Source organism: Ambystoma mexicanum, chromosome 4q, assembly GCF_040938575.1.
Source record: "Ambystoma mexicanum isolate Mex_15411 chromosome 4q, UKY_AmexF1_1, whole genome shotgun sequence".
Classification (NCBI taxonomy): Eukaryota; Metazoa; Chordata; class Amphibia; order Caudata; family Ambystomatidae; genus Ambystoma; species Ambystoma mexicanum.
The window spans coordinates 524,006,816-524,033,068 of NC_090928.1; the positions used below are offsets into that span (position 1 = coordinate 524,006,816).

General features: G+C 44.5%; 1 protein-coding gene across 1 annotated transcript in view; it reads right to left on the minus strand.

The window, feature by feature from the left end:
* CFAP61 (cilia and flagella associated protein 61) overlaps window positions 1-26,253 on the minus strand; it is a 2,971,729-nt gene that overhangs the window by 1,763,625 nt on the left and 1,181,851 nt on the right. Inside the window, exon 15 of the mRNA XM_069608074.1 lies at window positions 1,411-1,488. Coding sequence (XP_069464175.1) covers window positions 1,411-1,488 — 78 coding nt within the window. The remainder of the gene's footprint in view (window positions 1-1,410; window positions 1,489-26,253) is intronic.

Below are 26,253 nucleotides of genomic sequence, written 5' to 3' on the forward strand. Positions count from 1 at the left end.
GTACAATTCTAAAGCCCAGATAAGTGAACATCGGAACCACCTTGAAACTTTTCATTCCCTAGTTGCCTTCTGAGACTCCTGCTGGTGTTGTTCTTGTTTCGACCAACAACCATGACCTTAGATGTATTAACATTTATCACCAAGTCATTTGAGTCTGCATACATTTGTAACTCTGCCAATTGTCTTTGCAGCCCCATGGGTGTTTTGTCAATCAAGACAAAATCATCTGCATAAAAGAGTCGCAGACATTTCCACTTTACCACTTACAGCAGAAAAACTGTGGCATGCTGAAGGGAATCGTCTATATCAGAAATAAATAAATTAAAAAGACGTTGGGCTAAAACGCAACCTTGTTTCAAGCCGCATTATGTCAAAATAGGCTCTGTAAGTCGCCCACCACTACCCAGTCTCATCTGCACAGAGGTATTAATACGTAGGGCTTTTATAATGTCAACTAAATACATTGGAAACCCCCATTTCACCAGTTTAGACCAAAGCCATAATATCAGCAATAAGTAAAAACAAGCATTGGCAATGCCTACAGTTTGGAATGTTGTGTAGGCACTGCTGTATTGGTATTAATTGGGTAGCAGGAGAAAAATGGTGCGAGTATCTGGGCATTTAACAGCAGTGCCTGGCAAATGCCTAATACTTACACACAAGCCAAAACAGTTGGCTTTGCCAATGCTTGTTTTTAACAGGACTTCTGTGAAGGACACGCATAGTGCTTATACATCTAGTGGCATAAGGCAGACCTCGTTGAGACATTTGTATTACACCAGTAGCACGTTTACAGTTCCAATTAAGTCATTATCTCTCAAAAGACTGCTTTGATGGTAAGGCTTGATTAAATTGAGCTCAAAGAGTTCCCATGAGGAGGTGTTTTGGGTGGTGAGGGGCAGGAACTGGGTGGAAATGGCCATAGGGATTAGCCTGGCCATAGGCAATCAACAGGTGGGCAAATAACTAAACAACACTTACACGCTGTGTGTCCCTCTTCATATCACCTTTTTCCCTAGCTGTACTCTAATGCAATAGTTTGGGCTTATAGGTGGCACAAGCACCACCTAATAGTCCAAGCTAAAAAGAAATTGCAAGCAACCGTAGAGATCTGGAAGATTGTCAAGGCACTTCCCCACCTATAGCCTCCTTCCTCTATGTGGCCTGAGAACATCACTGTTTCTTGTAATGTGCTCACAACATGCAATATGTACTGCCATTGACTCTGTGCTGAGCCCTTTAGAGGAGGCGGGGGCTCGGAATATTAAAAAGACAATACATGAAAAATACTGCTATGTATTAAAAACATACCTCCTCATTTCTGTGCTGAGGCCTTTAGAGGAGGTGGGGGCTCGGAATATTAAAAAGACAACAATACATGAAAAATACGGCTATGTATTAAAAACATACCTCTTCATTTCTGATGAGAGACACTCCCACAATCTGATCAATGACTTCTACTACAAATCCTTGGATTGGTGTACCATCCTAGTAAACAAAAGTACATGCATGATGGTTTTGTTTTCTAATGGAACATAACATGTACTAATAACAATGATCATGTCAATGGATCTTTTTATACATCATTTTCTTCCCCAGTCTTGTAGATTCATAGTATTGCAATTAAGATGCATTCAGATTATCTTATCAAAAGTATATCCTACCCATTACCCTGAGAACACATATCCGAACCTCCACCTGTAAATTGTAGTTTGTCTGTTGCCCTGGGTTTCAGGTTCTTCTGTGAAGCAGGATGTCCTTTTTTTTTCTTTTTTTGCCGGTGTATGTCTTAATTGCTCCGTGAAGTGTTTTGAGGCAGTTATACTGGACAAAGCAACTTATTTCCCCTCATTTATACTTGTTTAGTGCCAGAAAGTGGGCTTGCTCATGAATGTTTGTGATCAAGGATATCCCCCATGTGCATTTTGTTGATGTACTTTTATTCTACTATTACTCCCTGTAGATGGATGCCTCAGGTATTATCTTTGCTCTGTCCAGGCTGGATGCATTTATCACGGAAAGTGACTGTTCGTGTTTACACTGCATTAGGGATTGTGTCAATTTGAAGCGTGCTGTTGTGTGCAGTGGTTTAGTGCCAACGGGTTCACAGACTCCTCATGGGTTTATCCATGTTTTTCAAGTCCATGCCTTGTGATGTTGCTTTGCGGTGTGGAGTGCAATTCAATACATTACAAGGACTCATTGACATGACAAGCCAGACAAGAACATACGTTTAAGAATAGTACATCGTCTTTCCCTGTTGCGCCTTAGGTATAGGTGTCTCTTATGTGGCTTTCTCCGAGATGTGATTGGAAGCATGCATTGCAGATCCTACTATTTCCCATGGACGAGGCAGAGGTTTGCCTCTGTGTCTGCACAGAAAGTAATACTTTCCTTAGACTGATTGGCAGTGCATCATCCTGGATATCTTCATCATATTCATTGCTGCTAGAATCGTATCCTGGGTCCAGCAGGCTCCCAGATACTACAGCGTTACTGCGGTTGCATAGACTTCTAAAGGATATTTAGAATTCAGATGCTAAGATAGCCCAGCAAGTTAAAGGCTCGCATCTGGCATTTGTGCATGCACCAGTCACTGGTTTAAATCTCAGGAAGCTCAACTCAATCTTTCGACAGTTTGATAATTTGAGAACCACTCAATGAAGTAAAAATAACACCTATAATTACATCTCATAGAAGTGGAAGCAATCTGACATGAAGCTCTATTGAAAATTAGTTATTATCATCACCTCAAATCATGCATTGTCACTCAAAAATATTTAAGAAGTATTTCATATGTACGATGCATAAGGAGCAGTTTGCTGGACACGAAGGATTCGTTAAAAAACAGACAAATGTACAGCTCTATCTAAAGCGTCGGAAATTGTGTTAAGGAGAGAGTCATACTTTAAGTTTGAGGATTACCATTTACGGTTCATCAAAGCAGAAAGGATTTATATTGCAAACTCTTCTGAACAACATAATTTTAACCTGTGACAATTCACTTGCTCTTGTCACTTCTCCCCAGAGCAGAGCCGCTTCTATGAATAATACAAAGTGTCTACCACTTGAGACACTCCCATCCCCTGCACACCAATATAACTGAACATACAGTCAATAGTTTAAAGGATCACAGATTTTTTAATTCGAACATGTACATCAAAATACACAATTCTCAATTCGCTAATTTCGGGGCATATCTTATGCTTACACTTTGTGCTTGTAATTAACACATGTTCTTTACAAATAAAATATCTCTCCAAATCAAGGTGAGGACATTTCTTTAGTTTGAAAAACTTCAGGACCAGCGCGTTTCGGGGGGTGAACCCCTGATTCAGGAGCAAAACATTCTGAAAAAACATATATAATATAACCGTTTCAGTCCCCAATATTGATCAATTGCATAGGTACTAGAAAGATGTTCTCATGCCTTTCAGAGATACCATTACCATATTCGTGTATCAATCCCAATCAGGTCATTCCAACAATAGTGCTTAAAGCTGTGGGTAACATTCTAATCCATTCCAACCTATAACTCAGGGATTGGCAATCCATACTAGTGTATTGAATATAGTAAATACCAGTAGTACTCATAAACCAGTGCCAGGTTGCTTTTAACTATTACCACCTCTGACAAAGTGATAGATGCACCCTAGAGTGATTCATACCTCAATTCTGGTACCAAAGAACCAGTATCACGTGTGCCTATACATAAGATAAAGTGTTATATATAGGCACACGTGATACTGGACCTCAGGAGCCATATAGAGTGGCCCAGTGAAGAAGCAGAAATGTTATAGACTTCCACTTAGGAGTGGTCACAGGAGTCTCATAAAAACAGACAAGGGACTTCAAGAAAGAGAAAATAGTCTTGGATGCAGGCGAGCCCAGGAGCAGCAGACTCGCACTCAAGGCAGTCCAACCCGGCAGCTTCATAAGAGGCACAGAGAACACGGTAGAGAGGCTGAACGCCGTGCTACACTGAAGTCGAGAAGTGGACAACAGGAAGCATTGTCCCGGTGGTGTCGAGCTGGCCAGGAACATGGCTGGAAGCTGATAACCGATGGTGTGACCACTGGGAGGTGGGCACTGTGGTCCTGTAACTGCACCTACAATGGCAACCCAGAGAACGGGAGAGACCAATGCGGGGCGAGAGCTGCAGAGGCTAGAAACACCTCTGCAACACTGAAAGAAGCAACGCGACTGCAGAAAGAACCGGCAGAGCGTACCCTGAAGGTAACAGGTGTCACACGCAAACCTCCTCTTCGGGGCAGAACTTGGCAGGAGAGTGAACCAAGTGGGCCGGTCAAAAGAGGAAACAACATGGGTTTGGGACCTGCACCGCTGTAGAGCGAAGCACAATACGCACCTTCCCCCTTGTGGCAGTACTTGGCAGCCACGTGAACCAAGTGGGCCTAGCAACTGAGGGGAAGACAGCAGGGTCTAAGACCCGAACCAGTGGAGAACGATTAACCTTCCAAGTCATCTTCCCCGTGGCAGTATTTGGGAGGAGGGTGAACCAAGTGGCCAAAAATAAGTGTCTCGGACCCACATCATTACAGAGGGAATACTGGAGGGAGTCGCCCTCCAACCAGTTGTAGAATCAAGTTCACTGGGACGTTAGGAAGAGCCCAGGACCATTGTGGAGAAAATGTTTTAACAGTCTATAAATAAAAGTCCAGGAGAATGGAGTCATTCTCACTGGACCCAAATCACAGCCTACAGGAGAAGACAGGAGAGGCGAGTCATTTCCCCTGGCCATAGGTTGCACTTTTTGGGACAAACACCAGGAGAAGGGTGGCATTCTCCTGGGCAAGAGACTTGATCACATGAAAAGGGAGAACTTGAGAACACTAGGGGAAGGGAGTCATTCCCCTTGGAACAGATTGGACTTTTTTCTTTTTTTTTAAGAGACAATTTCTACACATCAGGAGAAGGGAGTAATTCTCCTGGTGAAAGAACTTGATTTTCATTTAGACTTTTTGGTTCTATATTTATGGAAAAATTAACACCGGACAGTATTTTTCTTTAGTTACAGACATTCTTACAGACCCTTTAGTTTTTAGTCTGAGGCAGGGAAACCCCTCAGAGTTATAGATAGCTAAGTTTTGTTAATTTAATAAAAGTCTTTGCTAACCACCATGACACCTCTTGGTCAGTTGCCTTCTTCTGCACCCTTACAACCAGAAAGGCCACATTTCAAGTTACATTTCATACCCTACAAAACATTGTCCAGTTGAATGATGTTTTCGTTCTCCCACAAAAAAGCCCCCCCAGCATACTCTAGTCCTAGAATATAAGGGGACAAGGCTGGGCAGTGGGACAAAACAACATTGTTCTCCTTTGGTCTGTAAGTGCAGTAGTAGGCAGGGCTAGTCCTCCGAAAGTAGTGAAGACCTTACAGAGACCTTCCAAAATAATAATCACTGGAATAGTGCCTAACTAGCCAGTAACAGATTTTCTCTATGACCTAAACTTGCTTATAAATGTGGATCTTATTTGACCATGAGGAGAACTTGAGGAAGAACAGCTGCTTCTTGACAACAAAGAGAATGAAAACACTTCTGAATTCATCCAATGCTTAACATCTCTTCTATTTAAACACATAAGAGTTCCAGCTAAATGCCTTCTCTCTTTTGTGGGACTCTGGCTGCAGTGAAGAGGTAGCGCTGGATTGCCTGTGATAGGGGACCTGAGGAGACAGGTTGCCGAGCTCTGGGACGGATGACATGTCTAGCCAGGCAGCTTGACTCCCTCATTTTTGTGGTAACAAAAGCAGCAAAATCAGCCAAAACAAATTTGTTGAAATTGCCACTCGCCAAAAAAATAAAATAAATTGGCAAACGTTCATAGACCCCAGGATGGCTAGGGTGGGCTCCAGCCTAGCAAAAACTGACACGTACTACTTCTGATTATCACATCTTCTCCAACAGCTATCATGTCTTTGACGAATCACTGTACAAATTGCGGCTTACATATGAAGAGCACATGTGGCCCAACTTTGGGTGCAAAAGTGCCAATTTTCTTACTGTCTTTGTCTTCCAATTCTTCTTCACCTGACAAACCTAAAGACAAATATTATATTGATCTTCCTGATGAAACTATTATGAAGTTAGCTGGTATCTGATGCCACAATGAAAAACCACGAGGAGCTAGTAAAGCATTTTCCGTTTTGTTTGGTGGCTCAAGATCTCGTTGAGGCTGCAGTTAGAAAATCCTGCTGCGCCAGCATTAAATTAACTTTAAACTCATATCCACCCTGAAATCAGACTGTCAAGACATTCTCAGAATAAACTTTAAAACACAATAATGTACTGCAGTTATAGTTGTAACATGATTATCCACTAGTCAAGCTGCTTCAAATTTTAAATGTTGCAGACTATTTATGACAAACTACTGATTGTTAGTTTGGGCAAAGAAACTACTACTCTGCCTCTTTATGATTTTTTATTTGTTGCAAATAATTGTAAATGCTTGGGTTTTTCTAAATGTCTGTTGCTCTTAGACTACTGGGACAGTGGGGCCTACCTCACTCACCATTTTCAAGGAACTAGGTTTTACCCGCACAACACACCAGTTCAATGTCTTTCAAAAACAACATACTTCAATTACTTCATTTACTATATCAGACAGCAGAGGACATAATACTCCACATTCAAGTTGAGTGGTCTCAAGCTTCCAGAGATCACAAAGTGCATGAGAACATTCTCATTTGATAATGTTACCTAGGGTTTCAATTTGAATTATAAATCACAGAGCGCTGTGAGGGGTCAGAAATGAGAGGCGGAAACACAGTGGTAGCGTTTTCAACATCAGACATCTTTATTTTTTTTTAAAGGGTTGGATTAAGGCCTCTTTCAAATGGATTGCCTGGTGTACTCTGCTGCCAGGAACCCCTTTCTGAGGCTTGCAGATCCCCTGGTAAGCCTCTCTGCCAGGTATCATCCTTATCATCCTCCCCAAATGCTCACTGCTGATATGCTTCTTTTACCAGGGCTTCTCTTTTTTTTAATATTTCTTTTATTGATTTTATGAAAACAAAACAATGAAAACCAAACAAGCAGCATAATCACAATAGTTCAATTACACATCAAGTTATCGTAGTCACTGCTCCCATTATCCCTCCCTCCCCCCGTGAGCCTATTTGTCAATCTCTTTCAATGTTTGGCACATGCGGCCGGGTTTCGTTCTCTTCGGAGTCCGTTGGATTTAATATTACTTCAGACAATTCTGTTATTAGAGTTTTCCAGGCCAATAGGGTGCCGACCTCCCCCTCATCAGCCCGGCTACTCGCATCTTGCCATGCCACCGTTTCAGCCTCCGCCCATTTCTGTAAGTCCTTCCACCATACATCCACCTTAGGTTTGTGGCATTTCTTCCACCCCATGGCGATCCTACGTTTCGCAAGCACATACGCCAGATTTCTCAGTTTCTCAATATGTTTGAGTTTCCGTGGCCTAGGGAACCCGCCCAGTAAGCAGGCCCAAGCCATGTCTGTAACAAGAGTAACCCCTTTATCGGCCAGTTTCTGCGCCACTTATAAAAGTTCTGCAGTTTCCAGAAAGCCACTCTATTTCGGGTACCGTGCCACAAAAAATCCCTACACATGCTGTTCAATTTACTAAAAAACTTCTTGGGTATTGTGTATGGGATATTACTAAAGTAATGCAGGAGCCTGGGGAGAACTACCATCTTGAGCATAGCCTCCTGCCCCATCATCGCCAAGGGCAATCTTGCCCAGAACTGCATACTGTTTCTAATTTTCTTGATGGCTACTTCCGTATTGTGTCTGTGTTCATCTTGCGCCGTGTGATATATATCTACGCCCAAATAGCGAAAAGAGCTTGTTGCACATGGTACCTGTAGCTACCGGTAGTCCTTCTGCAGGGATCCCCTTATACCTACTTAATGGGACAATGACAGACTTTTGGGGGTTCACCGAGATGCCCGACAACTCTGCATACCTTTTCATCACTTCAAGTATGTATAAGAGATTTTCTTCTGGGTATTGCAAGTACAGCAACAAATCGTCCCCGTACAAGGATATCAAGTGTCGTTCCTCCCCCCCACCTCAATGCCAATCACCTCATACTGTGCCCTAAGGCATATTGCCAGAGGCTCCAGGGCCAAGATGTAAAGCATCGGGGACCAGGGGCACCCTTGTCTGGTGCCTCTGCCAAGTTGCCATCTTTCGGATATCACCGCTCCAGTTCGGACCCTGACAAGCGGCTCACTATACAACATCTTGGCCCACCTGATATAGCATGGCCCTATTCCATGCCCTTCCAAAGCAACCAACAGCCATGACCACTTGACCGAATCAAAAGCTTTGACTGCATCTAGAGACACTATCGCCATCTCACCCTCGTTCTTATTACCCCATTCGACCACCCGATGAAGTCGCCTATGGTTGTGTGTTATGTTCCTGCTCGGGACTTAACCCGTTTGATCAGGATGTATGAGTCTACCAATCACTTTCCGCAATCGATTTGCCAGGACAGCCGTGAGAAGCTTGCTGTCTTGATTTAGCATCGACAGAGGCCTGTAGGAACCACATCTATGCTCCGGTTTATTGGGATTGGGCAGCGGTATTATGATCGCCTCTCTGAGTGACTCAGGCAACCGTCCTATCTCAAACGCTTCATTTAGCATGTCCAGCATTGGGGGGAGGATTTCCTCTTTGTATACTTTATAAAATTTGCTGGGGAACCCATCTGCCCCTGGGGCCTTGCAGGTAGGCAACTGCTCCACTAACTCTTCTAATTCCTCCAACGTGATTGGCTCATCTAACTCTTCCCTCTCTTCGTCGCTTATCTTGGGCAGCCCTATGTCTTCTAACGTTTCGGTTATATTGCGCTGGTCGCCTATCTCATCATCTCCATACAGCACTCTGTAATATTCCACAAATTCTTTGTTAACCCCCTCTTGCGTGGCCACCTCATCTCCGTCCTCCCTAATAATAGTCCTAATCGGAGGCTTAGGGGTCTCACTTTTATATAGCCAGGCCAAAAGGCGGCCTGTCTTGTCTCCCCCCGCGTGCTGCCTCTCAACATATTTCTTATAATTGAGATTGCAGAGTCTTTCCCAATGCCCTGCACATTGTTGCTGTAGTTGGAGCACCAGCTCCGTGTCTACATCATCGCTCTTCGACGTTGTTTCTAGCTCAGTTTCCGCCCTCTGTAGGTCAGCCAAGACCCCACCCTGTAACCCTTTTGACTTAGCAATGGCCGCTCCCCGCATCACCACCTTATTACCCCATTCGACCACCCGATGAAGTCGCCTATGGTTGTGTGTTATGTTCCTGCTCGGGACTTAACCCGTTTGATCAGGATGTATGAGTCTACCAATCACTTTCCGCAATCGATTTGCCAGGACAGCCGTGAGAAGCTTGCTGTCTTGATTTAGCATCGACAGAGGCCTGCAGGAACCACATCTATGCTCCGGTTTATTGGGATTGGGCAGCGGTATTATGATCGCCTCTCTGAGTGACTCAGGCAACCGTCCTATCTCAAACGCTTCATTTAGCATGTCCAGCATTGGGGGGAGGATTTCCTCTTTGTATACTTTATAACATTTGCTGGGGAACCCATCTGCCCCTGAGGCCTTGCAGGTAGGCAACTGCTCCACTAACTCTTCTAATTCCTCCAACGTGATTGGCTCATCTAACTCTTCCCTCTCTTCGTCGCTTATCTTGGGCAACCCTATGTCTTCTAACGTTTCGGTTATATTGCGCTGGTCGCCTATCTCATCATCTCCATACAGCACTCTGTAATATTCCACAAATTCTTTGTTAACCCCCTCTTGCGTGGCCACCTCATCTCCGTCCTCCCTAATAATAGTCCTAATCGGAGGCTTAGGGGTCTCACTTTTATATAGCCAGGCCAAAAGGCGGCCTGTCTTGTCTCCCCCCGCGTGCTGCCTCTCAACATATTTCTTATAATTGAGATTGCAGAGTCTTTCCCAATGCCCTGCACATTGTTGCTGTAGTTGGAGCACCAGCTCCGTGTCTACATCATCGCTCTTCAACGTTGTTTCTAGCTCAGTTTCCGCCCTCTGTAGGTCAGCCAAGACCCCACCCTGTAACCCTTTTGACTTAGCAATGGCCGCTCCCCGCATCACCACCTTAAAAGCTTCCCATAATGTGCCCGTAGAGTCAACACTTGCAGTATTTTCCTCAAAAAAGTTAGTAATCTCCTCTCTTATATCTTCTCTAAAGATTGGATATTTGAGCGCCTCCGCCCAGAGGCGCCATGTAGGGATCTTCGCCCTCGGGGGGCAATATTGCCATCCGAGGATCAGGGGCGAATGATCCGAGAGAACCCTGGCCTTGTATTCGATTTGAGTAATCTCAGACATCACATCTGCTGTGACAAAGACGCAATTGAGCATAGTGTGCAGGTGGTGCGGGGCTGAATAGTGCGAGTATTGCCTCTCAGTGGGATGTTTCATCCTCCACGCATCTGTAAAACCAAAATCAGTTAGCAGCATCTGCAACGCTCTCGCCGCTGGGCTAGGCTTACCCACCCTGTCATCTGACCTGTCTACCCCAGGATCCAACACACAATTAAAGTCCCCGCCCCAGATCACTGCGCTCCCTATACACGTACTAAGATTGGTACACAGGGCTCTGAAATATGCTGCCGTGTTTTGGTTGGGGGCATACATGTTTACTATGCATACCTCCCTGCTCTCCACCAGCCCCCGCAGTATAGCCATCCTTCCATCAGTTTCAACCACCTCTTGTATCAATTTGAACGGGACATGCGGTGCCACCCAGATTAACACCCCCCAGGCATATGCAGAGTATGGCGAGCCCACTACGGTCCCTTTCCACTTTCTCTTAACTAGGTCCAACTTCTCCCACGTCACATACGTTTCCTGTAGTAATGCGATGTCTATTTTCTGCCTTTTCAGATACATCATGATTTTGTTTCTTTTCAGGTAGCTGTTAAGGCCCCTGACGTTCCACGTTATTATCCTGAGGTCCCCCCATAGGTCGTTAATAAGCACCCTTCCGATCCTCCGTCGATCACGCCCCTTCATATACCGCAAGTACCACAAACTGATTCCTCCAAATAGGCTTGAAACAAGACTTAAACTCCCCATAACCACACACACACTCAACTCCCCATCCCCCAACCTTCTACCCACCCACCCCTCCCCAACCATACCCACCCAAACCGTTGCCCAGCTCCATTCCTGGATCTCAGGCACCCCCACATCTAGCCCTGCCTAGCGCAAGCTTCTACTCAGGGCTCAGTAGGATAAAGCCGCCCTATTGGCCGCTGAAACTAATAGTCTATTGGGGTAGGTCGTCCGCGTTCTGTTGCTCCTTCCAAAAAACATTACGCATTCAATTGCCAAACCGTTACCAATTACAGTTACATTCACTATATCCTAGTCCAAATCGAGCACCAGGCTCAGATTGTGTACAAAGTTCAGTTAGTCACAGCTTCCCAATACAATCAGGGTCCTTCTCCTTACTAAATATTCATTCGGTATGATCCTACCGATCCCGATCCGCTTCTTGTTCCGGGCAGCCCTGCAGGTCCAGCCATGTGACAACATCCTCAGGGGTATCGAAAAATAGCGCTTTGTTCTTATGTAGCCTTTCAATCGTGCCGGATACAGAAGCATATATTGGATTCCTGCTGCTCTCAGCCTCCTTTTGACGGCTACGTAACTGTACCTCTGCCTCTGCACCAGTATCGTGTAGTCCGGATATGCTGTGATGTTGGTGGATGCTCTCTCTATCGTGGCGCCCTTACGAAAGTATTCGAGGATCTTTTCTCTATCCCTGTAATTCAGGATCCTCGCGATGATCGGTCTTGGCGGGGCCCCCGGCCGGGGTTTCCTCATCAGGGCGCGGTGCGCCCTCTCCACCGTAAATCCCTGCGAAAGATTACTGGCTCCGATCCCTTGTAGGATCATGTTTTCAACATAGTTTGTGGGATCTTGGCCTTCTTCTCCCTCCGGAAGGCCAACCACGCGAATGTTGTTTCTCCTCGCCCTTCCTTCCGCCTCTTCCACACGATTTCCCAAGTTAGCGACCTGTTGTTTTAAGACATGAATCTCCTTCGCATTGCTTGTGCTAACATCGGTGTTAATCTTCACCCCACTTTCCAGACCGCTGGTCCTTTCTGCAAGTGCCCTAACATCTTGACGTAGCAGGGTGAGTTCTGTACCCACAGCATCGATCTTATTCTCCAGAGCTGTGCGTAGATCCGCAATTGCCAAATCCCATTTAGCACTTAGCGCCGTTATAGCCTCTAGGATCTGGTGCTTATCCCCTTCGGGGGCGTCCTCCGCAGGGGTCTCGATCGTGCTCTGTACCAATGTTGAGGGGGTCCGTTGCGTTCTCGTGAAAGTCTCCATCGTGGGTTGCTTGGTCTTGACTCTCAACCCTTTCGCCGACATGGCGGTTCCCACTGCTCCTGTACGCCTCCGCTTTAGTGCTGCTGTCGCACTGTCCTCGGTCCGACAATGGTCTGGCTTCCAGGTCACCTAACGCACATTCGAGATGGCACTTCGAATTGTCTTGCGGATGGGCTATAGCCTCACACTCCCCATTCGACTTCCGTAGGCCTCATCACCCAAGCATCCAATGTCATCTCCTCCTGCGGTCAGATCGCCGAGGCTCCATTCGCGTATGTCAGGCCGGGCTCTCTCATGAATTCGACCACTCCGCCATATCACCCTATTGTATTACTTCTCCAGGCAATTTACCGCAGCCGTGTCCCGCAGGTCTGGGGAATCAGTTTTGTTTCTCCTCGGAGGCCTCTTCTTTGTTAGCCGCCATTTTGGTGTCGAAGCGGCCACACAGTCGCACCGACAAAACCATGTATATCTCACGATTCTCGGGGACTATGAACTTCTCCAGCAAACTTCACTTAGCGTGCGGCTTCTGACGCCTGATCCTCAAAGTTCTAGGCGCTCGTTACAGTTTCAGCAGGTAAATTTGGCAAAAATAGAGTCGGATCATCAGGAGCTCCTCACGCAGCACGTCCTATTCCATGGCCAGTCAGCCACGCCCCCCACCAGGGCTTCTCTTAATGTTCTCCCTGTTCTTTCAGTATAGCACAGTTGTATTCCTTCACAGTCTATACTTTCTTGGTTTCAGATACTATTTGTTCTAATTTCCCCCACATTTATATCTCACATATATTGTTCAAGTTTGGCCTTTTAACTTCTTTAGTAGTATTCATCTGCTTTTGGTAACACTTACTCCAACCGTCACCATATTGATATCTCATACATGAGGATTTGGGCAAATTCTGTTTTTGCATTCTACTTGGTCTGCATTTAAAATAGGTTCTTAATTGCTCACATGCCTGTCAGTATGCCATGGGGTACACAAAATCTCTGGGCATACTCACTGGTGTCTGGTAGCATTCATAACTGGTGTCATGTTGCTCCAGTGAAGCTTTCACTTTGGTAGGTACTGCTGGCGAGCGGCAAAATGAAAGCGCCTGTTTTCTCCAGAACAATCCGTTCCCATGCTGCTGCCTTCTCCCTCAATTTCGTTTCCTTCTTCTTTCGACCTGCTTCTCTCCTTTCTTTCAATGCAGAGACCATTTATAAATACCCCAGACACATGGGCCTCATCAGCTAGCCTGCATGTTCAGTTTAGGTTTTTTTTTTAATGCACAATAACTCCTTCCTCTTCCCTGTCTCAGTACTTGAGGCTTTATGAGAGTTGGAGTCCATAGGATCTATAGGACTTCTAAGGTGATTTTGTTTAGGATTTTTGGTTAGCACAAAAACATCAGAGATATGATATTTTGAGTGTCTTATGTATATATGAGGCGTGAGTGGTATTCTGCTCAGAATGACAGCATGCCATCAGAATTCGAGGTGTCATAGGGTTTTCTTCATAAGAGAGGAAGAGGGGGAAGAACACTGCATCTCTCCTACTGGATTCCTTGCCTCCTCTCAGTAGTTGTCCCCTACCACATAATGCTCCCTCATAATACCACCCGCAGGATCAGGTAGTGGCTGCTGTCCCCTGGTCACGTGAGAGGAGATCACCACCGGGGAATCAGTAATGGCTCTGCAGGATTCATCACAGCATATACACCTTGCAGTGTATTCCCTTTTCTAGCGATCTAGCTTTTGAACAGGACTTCCAAATACTTTTCAATGCTATCTGGTAGGCTTAGGTACTCACTTTGTGTCTGACTTTAATGGGCCTAGGACAAATAAAGACATTGATGGGCTCAAAGACCTCACCAAGCTTCCTCCAGTCGGTACCTCTGCACCGAATTCCCATCAGGTAATATGGAGCTGTTTTGAGAAAAAGCCTCTGCATTCAGTCCAATATGGAAAGGGCCCATTTAAAGGGATTTCCCCCCATCAGCTACTTTCAGTTAGCATCCAATGTGCTTCCCTCCCTTCGGAACGGGCTCCATTGATTCTCTGCTTTGCCAAAAACCCTCCCTTTTTCTTATGTGTCTGAGATTAAATACATAGCAAACTCCATCCAGGCAGGATCATTTAACACAGAATTTTGTATTGGGCAGAACCGTGACATGTCCTTTCACTTTTTCACACCAGAGTCCTCATTCATGCTTCTATTTGCCCACTGAGTTATATGTGGCCGGAAGGGATGTGCCAGCTATAAGCTACCCCCGTCCCAGTCCCCCCATTAGTGAGAAACTGTATTGAACTGGAATATTTATTTTTGGAATAATTCTTTACATGGACATTCATTATTGGTGAAAATGACATTCTGATTCCTAAGAATATTATGAAACTGGAGATATAATTTATGCTTCTGCCACTTCATGCGTGGAGTTATTAGTACATGCAAAATATGCATAAATATACATTGTATAATTACTTCATAGAATGCGTTGGGTTCATGTGTTTCGGATCAATCCAAATCTACATTCAGTTTTTCAGTGAGACAACAAATTCAAAAATTACAACTGATAATGTATTTCCAATTATCATCCGTCATGTTGCACACTTGTAAAGACTACCTGTGCTGTACATTAGCTGAGTTTCTGCGGCTTGATCATTAGCAGTAGCAAACATATGTTGATAGACATTGTCATTTAACTGACTGAAGCATGATCTGGTCATCTTCATTCATAAGGCCTAATGAAAAAGGGGCACATTCCTTGTGAAACGTAATGCTTTTCAAGATCAAGGTTTATAGACCTATCAAAACGTTTGCTTTTTTTTTCCAAAGAAAATCACTGAAACACTCATTCAGACTTTCATTATTCACAGGAATGGTTGCCTTTAGATTGGCTTAGAAAAACAAGGTCAGTACAGTTTATTTGCTCAGGCAAAATATTGGCATATAAACATCATATTTTTGTAGTTTGGAAACCGGGTCCATTCTCTTAGGTAAACACCTGTTCTACTTATCTTTCATACATTGACCTAAGTAGTAATGCAAGTAAAGGTCTGGAGATGCTCGTTTGCCGAGACCTTAACTAATGGTTGTTTTGCATGACATGTACATTTTGTTTCATTTAAAGTACACATGATAGTTATAATCTGTCACATGCAAAGGGAAACATGTACATTTTAAACAACTTTACTTGAAAAAGAGAGAGAAAAAGTAAAGAGAGAGATCGCAAGAGAGAGAGAGATCCATAATGGCTGAAATGTTTTTAAAAAAAGACTTGAAACCAATTCTGTGACAATACACTTTGCTCTCTTAGGTGTCATGTGGTTACAGCAGTCAAGTGGGCTTCTCCAGCCTTCAAGACCATAATCCAGAGTCTGCCCTTATTTTTCCGAGTGCACTTACTTTACAATGCATAGGTCCAACAGTCCGTCACAGTCTCTGGGATTTTATATTGCTCCCAAGCAGTTCTTCATTGGTTCTCTTGGGCTTTGGCTACCAGAAACCACCATCACGGCTCCTTAGGGTCATTTGACCGGGATCAATCATCAGACTCTTTGTCGACAGTTCAACTCCATGCCTTTCCGTTCAGGTAAAACTTTAGGCATCACTTCTGCTGCATAGGCTTTATAAGCTTTCCCTTGTGCAACTCTTTACCACACTTGCTCTTTGGCTGCACCACGCTCCAGCAGCTTTGCAGCACACTTCTGGCCCAGTTTAACACTTTAACCCATTCCTTGCTTTTTGTAGTCACTTCTCTCCTCTGTTCTCTATTATGCTCTTCTTCCTCCATCTGTTTTTTGTGTCTCCGTTCATCCATTTATCCCTATACCTGCTCAGAACTTTCCCTTCACTCCTCCACCTCCCTCCAGGCGTTGTTCCTCCTCCCCCCAAAGCATCTGGATATTCCTCCTCCTTTCTCCTCTTGTTCCCTTGATGTGCCTCCTTGCCACTCTCTCTCTTGCAATGTTCCTCTGCTCCTCTCTCGCACCACTCTGTCCACTCCATTTTCTGAATTTCTACTCTGCGCCTTTTCACCTCTCTCTGCATTCTTTACCGGACTTCCCACACCAAGACTCCAAGTATGATCATACCTTATGGCATACCCCTCCCTTCTTCATGACTGCACTACTTATGGGTCAATTAAAAGCTCCTGGATGTGGCGATTACCTAGATGCATGATTCAGTTCTGGTTGTTTGTCCCAGTTCTTTCCATGCTCTATAAATGCAGTTTCAATTCATCCTGAGGGGCCTGCTGCTTCATGGGCAGAAGGTTGCAAAAGGCTTGTCTGCCATCTTACAATCAAGGGACCACATGATGATGGTGATATGATATGATAAGGTATTTGTAACGCGCCTATACACAAGTGTTTCAAGGCGCGACGAGGCAGGGAGGGAGGGAAACAAGGGGAAGACAGACAAACGATCCTACTAGGCCAGGTGTCATTCAGATCGCGCAAGTGCAGAGGAAGGGGAAAAGGAGAAAGTGCAGGGGGAGGAGGTGGGGGGAAAGTGCAGTACAAGGTAAGTAGCGTAAATAAATAATAAATAATAAATAATAAATAAAAAGGGCCAGCTGGTGGCAAGTGCGAGGTAAGTGCAGAGCTGGGAAGGGGGCTGTAGGGATACAGTGACAGTCCCGCAGTGCAGGGGGAGCCAGGGAGGCAGTGCAAGTGGAGAGTGGCTGGGCCCTGGACCGAGGTCACTGAGAGTGGCCCAGATGCAGGTATAGTGCAGAATTCAGTGGGGAGTTAAGCAGGTTTAGCAGGGGAGAGGGAGAGAGAAGGCAGAAGCGAAGAGGAAGGTTTTGAGGTGCTTCCGGAACCGGAGATGGTTCTCCTCAAGTTTCAGGGAGGCAGGAAGGCTGTTCCAGAGGGAGGCCCCTGCTGCGGAGAGAGATCTGCCCCCAGCTCGTTGCTTCGAGAAGCGGCTGACCATGAGGGAGTTGGAGACGGATGAGCGAAGGGCTCGTGAAGGAAGATATTTAGGAAGAGAGAGTTGAAGGTATTTAGGCCCCAGGCCCCAGAAGGCCTTGTGGACAATGCAGAGGGTTTTGAACTTAATCCTCGCAGCCACTGGGAGCCAGTGAAGAGATTTCAGTCCTGGAGAGATACGGTCCCTGGGCTTGAGGCCAAGGACAAGTCTCGCAGTTCTGTTCTGGATAAGTTGCAGAGGGCGGAGAGTGGAGGCAGGCAGATTAAGATAGAGGCTGTTACAGTAGTCCAGCCTTGAGAGAACCAGGGCTCGGGAGACAGTGAGCTTCTGGGGGAAGGAGAGGAAGGGAAGAATACCTCTGAGGAGGTGCAGCTGGTAGTGTGACTTCTTAGAGACGTCAGATATATGAGGAGAGAAGGAGAGTGTGGAGTCGAAGATGACCCCGAGGTTTTTAGCCTTGCAGGTAGGGGCAGGAAGGGGGCCAAGGGAGGCCGGCCAGAGAGCTGCAGGGAAGGAGGGAGTGGGTGTGCCGATGAGTAGAATCTCAGTCTTACTGGCGTTAAGGCAGAGGTCGTTGGCGGCACACCATTCCTGGATAGCAGACAGACAGTCGGAGATGAGGGAAGGAGAGGAGGAGGCCGAGGGTAGCCTGAAAATGAGCTGGGTATCGTCCGCATAGCACTGGAAGTAGGGGCCGAGAGTGGCGATGCGGTGGGCAAGGAGTGCCAGATACTGGTTGAAAAGCCAGGGAGAGAGGTTGGATCCCTGGGGGACACCACAGGTGGAGAAAAAGATGTCAGAGAGGAAGGAGCCCATTTGGACCTGGGAGGGTCGACCGGAAAGGAAAGAGGTCAGCCATGCCAGAGCCTGACCAGTGATACCCAGGTTATCACGGAGACGGTTGAGCAGGATGGCATGGTTGACAGTGTCAAAGGCAGAGGAGAGATCGAGCAGAATGAGAACACAGGGAGTGTTGGAATCGAGGTTCAGGAGCAGGTCCTCACGGATGTTCAGGAGAGCAGTTTCCGTGCTTCTGGCCGCTCTGAAGCCGGATTGATGGTCATGAAGATTACCAACAGATTCAGCATGGAGGTTAAGCTGGGAGATGGCCAGTTTCTCCAGGAGCTTGCCCAGGAAGGGAGTAATGGAGATTGGGCGATAGTTGGCCGGGCAGGAGGGGTCGGAAGAGGGTTTCTTGAGGAGGGGGTGCACAAGGGAGTGCTTGAGGGGGGATGGGAAGACTCCAGAGGCGAATGAGTGGTTGCAAAAGTCAGCCAGGGCAGGAGCCAGGGAGTCGATGTGGTCCTTGATGGTTTTGGAGGAACAGGGGTGAACCTGTTTAGACGAGGCTTTCATAGATCGGACTTGTCTGGAAACCTCATCAGCAGAAAAAGGTCGAAAAGCAGAGAAGGAGGGCGGAGGGGCGGCTGCAAGAGAGCAAGAGGAAGAGCCGGGAAGAGAGGGAGGGAGGAGAGAGGAGGAGAGCGAGGACAGGATGTCCTGAGTTTTTGAGATGAAGTGCGAGGCCAGTGCAGTGCAGAGGGCCTGGGAGGGGACAGGAGAGGTAGAGACTGCAGCAGGGTTGGCCAGCTCCTTGCAGATTTTAAAGAGTTCGGCCGTGTTGTTAGAAGCCTCAGAGATGCGGGTGGTGGTTGGATGGTAACGATTAGGTGTGCTTCCATATGTGCACTTTCCAAACCGCTGGCATACACACTAAGACTCCCCTTCCTGCAGCATGGAAATAGAGTGGTTTGTCTGCAAGCTTGAGACATGCTCTTGTCATGTGCTATAGCTTGTCTCTAATAGGCAAATCACAGGAATCGAGAAGTTCCATAAACAGGAGTTCATTAGCTGGCACTCTCAGTTTAGGTATTTGATATTGGGCAAAGGCATAATGCAATTTATGGATGGCCCCCAAGGGGAAGGCTCATGGTTGCTATGTGGGTGGTAACTCACAAGGCTATAAATGAGGTGGAGATTGACTGAAAGTATCTCTGTCATGTGCACAGATGATTATACGAATTATGGGAAAGTGAGAAATCAAAGTGAATGAAAATATTTAGATTCAGGGTGCGGGGGGTGGGGTGAAATCTGCTACCAATCTATAAAAGGAAAAAGAGGATCCTAATAGTAAAGACCCTCGCGCCCCCTGCACACCAATCAACTGATATCAGTCAATAGTTTAGAAATATAGGTATTCAAACTTAGGTAGAAAGTTCACAACAAATTCAATAGTAAACAATTAGATTTGCAACTGTATATAGTATTTAATCATTGAATAACAAAGTTTTAACACCAAGCAAACACCTGTTTTTCATTCATTAGTAGGAAGCTCTATGCGTTTCGGCTAACCAGCCTTCATCAGGAGAAATAAACTTGATAATGTTTATTTCCAAAATCTTCTAGTCAGAACCTATGAATGCAAAAAGAACGTAATCTGATCCATATTCTATGTTCAGGTTTACATGCATTATTTTTCATGTTCTCAATCTCGCATGTATTGGGTAATCATTCACCTGGATTTCTGGACACTGAGGTCCTAATGTCCAACTGGACTGGTTCCAGATTCCAAAAGTGTAACTGTACTCCCTGTTTATCCAACAGACGGTGTGCCACTGAATTAGAAAAGAGTAATACGTAGAGAGATCTCCCAGAAATGACATGCGTCTACTCAAGCCTAATATTATCGCGCACAAACAATACCAAGAGGTCTGAGGATATATCTTCGCCCCCAACACTTTGTAAGGATATCCCTGAGTTCGTAAAGAAATGGGAACAGATATTGAACACATTTTCTTTGGACTTAATTCTAATAACTATAGAAGAACTTGCCAATTCAGTCTCAAACTTGGTTCAGAGATCAATGACCTAACCGAACAGTTATCGGCCTTTAAAACTCGGGATGAACTCCAGTCAATCTTAGTGGATATTAATACATCACTAGACTCATATAAAGAGGACACTAAGCAGAGCAAAATTGGAAAATTAAACTAGACACACTTGACTATTCTCAAGATATAGTATACAGCTGGCAAGAGGGATCTATGTGATTACAACAACCCCCAGAATTCCAACGGCGGAAAATGCTCCCTTTTATTTTTTCAAACCTCTTTACACCACATACATATGTGGGGGGAGACCCCCTGCAAGCCCCCATACTATCTATTATATCCCATACCCCCCAGATATATATGTGGTGTAAGGGGGGGGTTGAAAAAATGCAGAATTTCAGCAGTCGGAATTCTGAGGGCGACATATTGGTGCCGTTCCGGCAAGAGTGCCATCAAAATCAGAGACCACAACGACCTAATAGACCCCAGAACAAAACACCAAATTCCGGGTAGCAGTGATCTGAGTAGCAAAACCCCAGTGAGTGGGGAGGAAGGACCCCCAAACCAGTGGGACTAACTTGGAAAATACATGATATGATATGATAGTTTATTTATAACGCGCTTAATTCCCAGAGGTTTCTAAGCGCGGACCCGAGGATCAAATCTATGTTGCTCCGTGCCGTCTTGCTTCCAAGGTGAGGGCGTTGCACCTGAGCTATCCTCCCGTGACATCTGCTTTAAGACCTGTTCGACCTATTCCAATCATAGTAACAACAGACATAGCACATTCGTCACAAATTCCACTAGGACAACAATCTTTTTTAGAAAAAGGAAAACAAGGAGAGGATCAAAGAAAGCTAAGGTCCCAAAACAGATAGACGAGTAACTAGTCATCAATATATCCACTAAAAACGTATTTTAAAAAATAGGATTAGATCTAGGTCTCTCCTTTGTACCTACACAAGGCTCCACCTTCTTTAAAGAAAGAACCAACTTGTTCAGACTCATTCACAAGATGCCTCTTAAATGTTTCTTTTATCTACAACCACCAATCTTGGACACATCGGCCTCATTTGACTACTTATAAATAAGACCTAAAAGCAACTTTGACCTACAGATTAATAACACTGCCTTGAACATCTTCGAAAAAAAGATGCCATCAGATCGAAAGGTCATAAACTATCACCTCTGGAACTTTAGCCCTTCACTCCTCCTTGATACCTGCTCTTCTTCTCTTCCAGCCCTCTCTGATTTCTCCTCCCTCCTGGCTGACCATGCCTTATCCTCTCTGACCTCCTCTATCTCCTCTAGACTCGATCAACTCTACCCCCTCTCCTCTTTCCGCCCTACTCGTAAACCTTACACAAAAATACACTTGCACACCAATGTTAAGTGGTAATTCAATGAAAGATAAGGTGTGAATTAATAAAATGTGATGCCGGAGTTCAAGGTGCAGGGGAGAGAGACTCGGCCTTGGTATCTAGGCCGGAATATACTAAGAAACAAGGAGATCCAAATTATGGAAAACTGCGTCCCCTGCACACTTTCTAAAAGGCAAAAGCCTAAGGAATATTATCAAAAGTATTCAATGCATAGTAAATGACTAACTTAGATATTCACAATGAAATAAGAAGATTTCTTATATCTGAATGTTCATCAAAAGATTCAAAAAATTCAGTGACTCATTTTCATTAGAGGAAACAATCTTCTCCTTTTTATTATTAATAGTTTCAGGTTGGCCCAACGCGTTTCGAGTTTCATATACTCTTCATCAGGGGCATCAATTTCAACAAAAATTTCACAAGAATCTATAAAAAATAGAAATGAATAAAAATTTTACCAATTTGGTTGTTTGTGGATAATAACAGCATAATCTCAAATGAAGACTTTTTTCAAATCCAGTGTTAATAATAACAAAATTTGCTTAATAGAACATCCTGTCCCAAATGTATTTAGGATCCAAATGGTGCCTAGGTACATATACCTTAACCAGAGAGTGTATGCCAATTTAACAGCAACATGTTTTGTTTGTATTCAAGTTTTTAAGAGTCTATGTGTCAAAAGATGACCATTTCTATAATCAACCCGGTACTTTCTGTAAGGTAGGGATAGGCTTAATGTAAGGTAGAATATTAAGGAGAACGGAGCCAGCCTCATCTAAACAACAGGATGGATATGCTTATCAGCATTATGCTTCTCCACATTTAAGCCTAGGGGCTTATATCCCGTTTTGTTAAGTCCTCCTCTTCAATCCCTTAGAAGAAGGGTGAGTTTATTCTTAGGTTCTTTTCTTATAATGATTTACTGGTCACACATTATATGTTATATCACTGTAAATAATTAGGGTAGAGTATTGTTGTGGATGAATACATTAAGCCTATCCCTACCTTACAGAAGGTACTGGGTTGATTATAGAAATGGTCATTCCATCCTTTGACACATAGTACTCTTAAAAACTTGAATACAAACAAAACATACACTCTCTGGTTAAGATATATATATATATATATATATATATATATATATATATATATATATATATATATATATATATATATATAGATACCTAGGCACCATTGGATCCTAGTGACATTTGGCACATGATGTTCTATTAAGCAAGTTTTGTTATTATTAACACTGGATTTGAAAAAAAGTCTTTGTTTGAGATTATGCTGTTATTTTTCACAAACAACCAAAATGAAAAGGAGTCACTGAATTTTTTTAATCTTTTGATGAACATTCAGATATAAAAAATCTTCTTATTTCATTGTGAATATCTAAGTTATAAGAGTCATTTACTATGTATTGAATGCTTTTGTTAATATCCCTTAGGCTTTTGCCTTTTATAAAGTGTGCAGGAGGACGCAGTTTTCCATAATTTGGATCTCCTTGTTTCTACTTGTAAACCTTCCCAACCCTGGCTCTCTCCTCACCTATTGTCCATGCGTCGTCTCCTTCGTCGCCTTGAGAGTTGCTGGCTCAAATCCCCACTCTTCCTAACCAAACCTCCTACTTTTCTTATCAGTCCCTAAATGACTCCTGCCTTAACTTCGCCAAACAAGCATACTTTTCTAACCTCCTTCACTTGCAAGCCTCACATCATCGATGTATCTTTCAAACCCTCTCTTGTCTCCTCTCCCCTCTCGCTCCTGACCCCTCTTCTACTTCTCCTCTTTCTTCTTCTGATGTTGCAAACTTCTTCTCTGAAATATACTTTCTCTTCGCTAAAAAATGGTCTGTTCTTATTTCCCTCCCCCTATCCCTCTCCCTCGCTCCCCCTCGGCTCACATGTCAACATTTTCTACTATCACTCCCTCTGACGTCTCTCTCCTCTTAACTAAATCCCACCCTACTGCTGCCCCTTCTGATTCCATTCCAACCCTTCTTATCCCCCTCTCATTCCCTATCTAACCTCCGTCTTCAACACTTGTCTCTCCACTGCCACCTTCCCTTCTACATTCAAGCACGCCACTATCATCCTATACTGAAGAAGCCGTCTGCTACTCCTCTTCTCGCATCTAACTTTCGCCCGATCTCACTTCTACCTTTTCTCTCGAAATTACTCGAACGCTTAGCTTATTATCAGCTCTCAACGTTTGTTACTACCCACTCTCTCCTTCCCCCCTCTCAATCTGGCTTCTGCCCCAAACACTCCACTGAGTCCGCTCTTACCTATGTCCTTAACTCTCTCTTTACCGCTCGCTATTCTAAACATTCGTCAATCCTCATCCTCCTTGACCTCTCTGCTGCCTTTGATACTGTCGATCACCCCTTACTTCTCAATACTCTTTCCTCCCTTGGATTCAAAGGCTCTGTCCTTAACTGGCTCTCCACCTTGCCTCTCCCAATGCTCTTTCGCCATCTCTTGGGACGGACTAACCTCTACCACCTTCCCTCTCAAATACGGCATCTCCCAAGGCTCTGTCCTCGGATCCTTCTTATTCTCTCTTTACACCTCACTCCTTCCCCTTATCATCTCCTCCTTCGGGATTTCTCACCATTTCTACGCTGATGACACCCATCTGTTCCTCTCCTTTTCTTCCTTCACCTCTGACTTACATCTCAACCTCTCTTCCTGTCTTACTGCCATTAAAGACTGTCATCTCACTGTCTGTCTCTTAACACTGACAAGACTGAAGTCTTGTTCTTTCCTTCTAACACCCTTCCCCCTCCACCTCTCTCTCCTTCTATCCATTTTCCCCCTTCTAATGTTCCTATTTCCAACCATGCTCGTAATCTTGGCCTTTACTTTGACTCTTCCCTCTCCTTTGCTCATCATACCTCCCTCACTTCTCAGGCATGTTGCTACCATCTCTTTAACATCCGCAAAGTCCGCTCCTCTCTCACCTTCCATTCTACCAAACTTTTAATCTCCTCCCTCATCTTTTCTCGCCTCTTCTATTGTTCTCTCTTCCTCGGTCTTCCCGCTTCCTATCTTGCCCCGTTTGAATCCCCTTACCACTCTGCCATCCGCACCCTCTGTCTTCCAGACTCCATCTCCAACTCACTTTCGTACCTAGGATGGCTTCCTTTCCACTCCCAACTTAAATTTCACTTCCTTTGTCTTGTTTTTAAATCTCTTTACGACATTGCCCCTCCTTATCTCTCCTCTCTCCTCTCATTCTACAACCCCTCTCGCTCCCTTCGTTCTGCTGATCTCGTCTTACTTTCTGTTTCCCCACAACCTTGTGCCTCTTCTCGTTTCCGCTCCTTGCCCACTTACATTGGAACTCCCTACCTCTTTCTATCCGCTCTTCCCCCACCTATTCTTCCTTCCGCTCCTCATTGAAATCACTTCTGCTTAATTCCCCTCCCTGACACCCTTCCCCTTCTCTCCGTCTCTCTCCTTCTAGTACCCTTCTCCCTGTTCTCTTTCCCTTTATCTTTATCTTTTCCAGTCTCTCCTAAGATCTCCTCTCTTCCTGGAGCTCACTTTGCTCACTACTCTTTCTTTCTCTTCCTTCCTTCCCCACCCCCTCCTCGTCTCTCCTTTTTTTATATCCAAATTGTTCTACATGCCAATTTTATGGCTTGATTCATGTGTACTGTCATTGCTTCTACTGTTCCAAGTTACATGTGTTTTTTGTTGTTAACTGTAAAGCGCCTTGGATTAAGGTGCTATATAAAACAATAAATTCAAATACAAAACACAAAATGACACATTACAACATCCGCAAACACATAAGGGACTTGGCGGATGATAAAATGTTAACATTGAAACTGGCAGACAAAGGGGGAGCATCGGTTATAATGGATACCACGTTCTATAATAACCGATGCATGGAGTTACTTAACGATACAGACACTTACATTAAAGTTAATACAGATCCTGTACTGGCTATTGGCATTCTGATTAAAGAATTTCTGGATAAAGCACTAGACAATGAATGGTTCAATCAGAAAACCAGATCATTTCTCCTAAAAGAATTTCTGATAACCCTCACCTTCTATGGACTGCCCAAGATTCATAAAGACCTAAAGAACCCTCAGTTAAGACCAAAAGTGGTTGGAACTGATAGGATCTTCGATTCTTTGGCGATCTATCTTGACAAAGTCTTACAAACTATTGTACAGTCCACCTCAAACGTGCCTGCGAGATACATCACACTTCCTGAAATGTTTGAAAGAGTTGCGCACACTGCCCCGAAATTGTATCTTGACATCATTTGAGTTTGCTGAAACTTGTAGAGCTTGCTACTATTGAATGAAAAACTGATTTTTGCTTTGTTTTAAAACGTTTTTATTCAATGATGAAATACTATATACAGTTGCAAATGTAATTGTTTACTATTGAATTATGTGTGAACTTTCTACCTAAAGTTGAATACCTACATTTCGAAACTATTGACTGGCATCAGTTGATTGGTGTACAGTAGGCAGTAGGGTCTTTACTATTAGGACCTTCTTTTTCCTTTTATAGGAACGAGACGGAGGCCATTAAAGACCCCCTGTATACTCCCTCTGGGGCCAGCATCGAAGTGTTGGTGGTGTCTCTGCTTCCCAGGGTCTCCGGGAACTTACCCCTACCTACCTATCCATAGTGAGTGTCAGAAATGGGAGGAGTCAAGGGACTAAAAGGTGAAGCATGCCAGCAGTGAGGATGTCCGTAAGATGCGGACTACAAAGTAG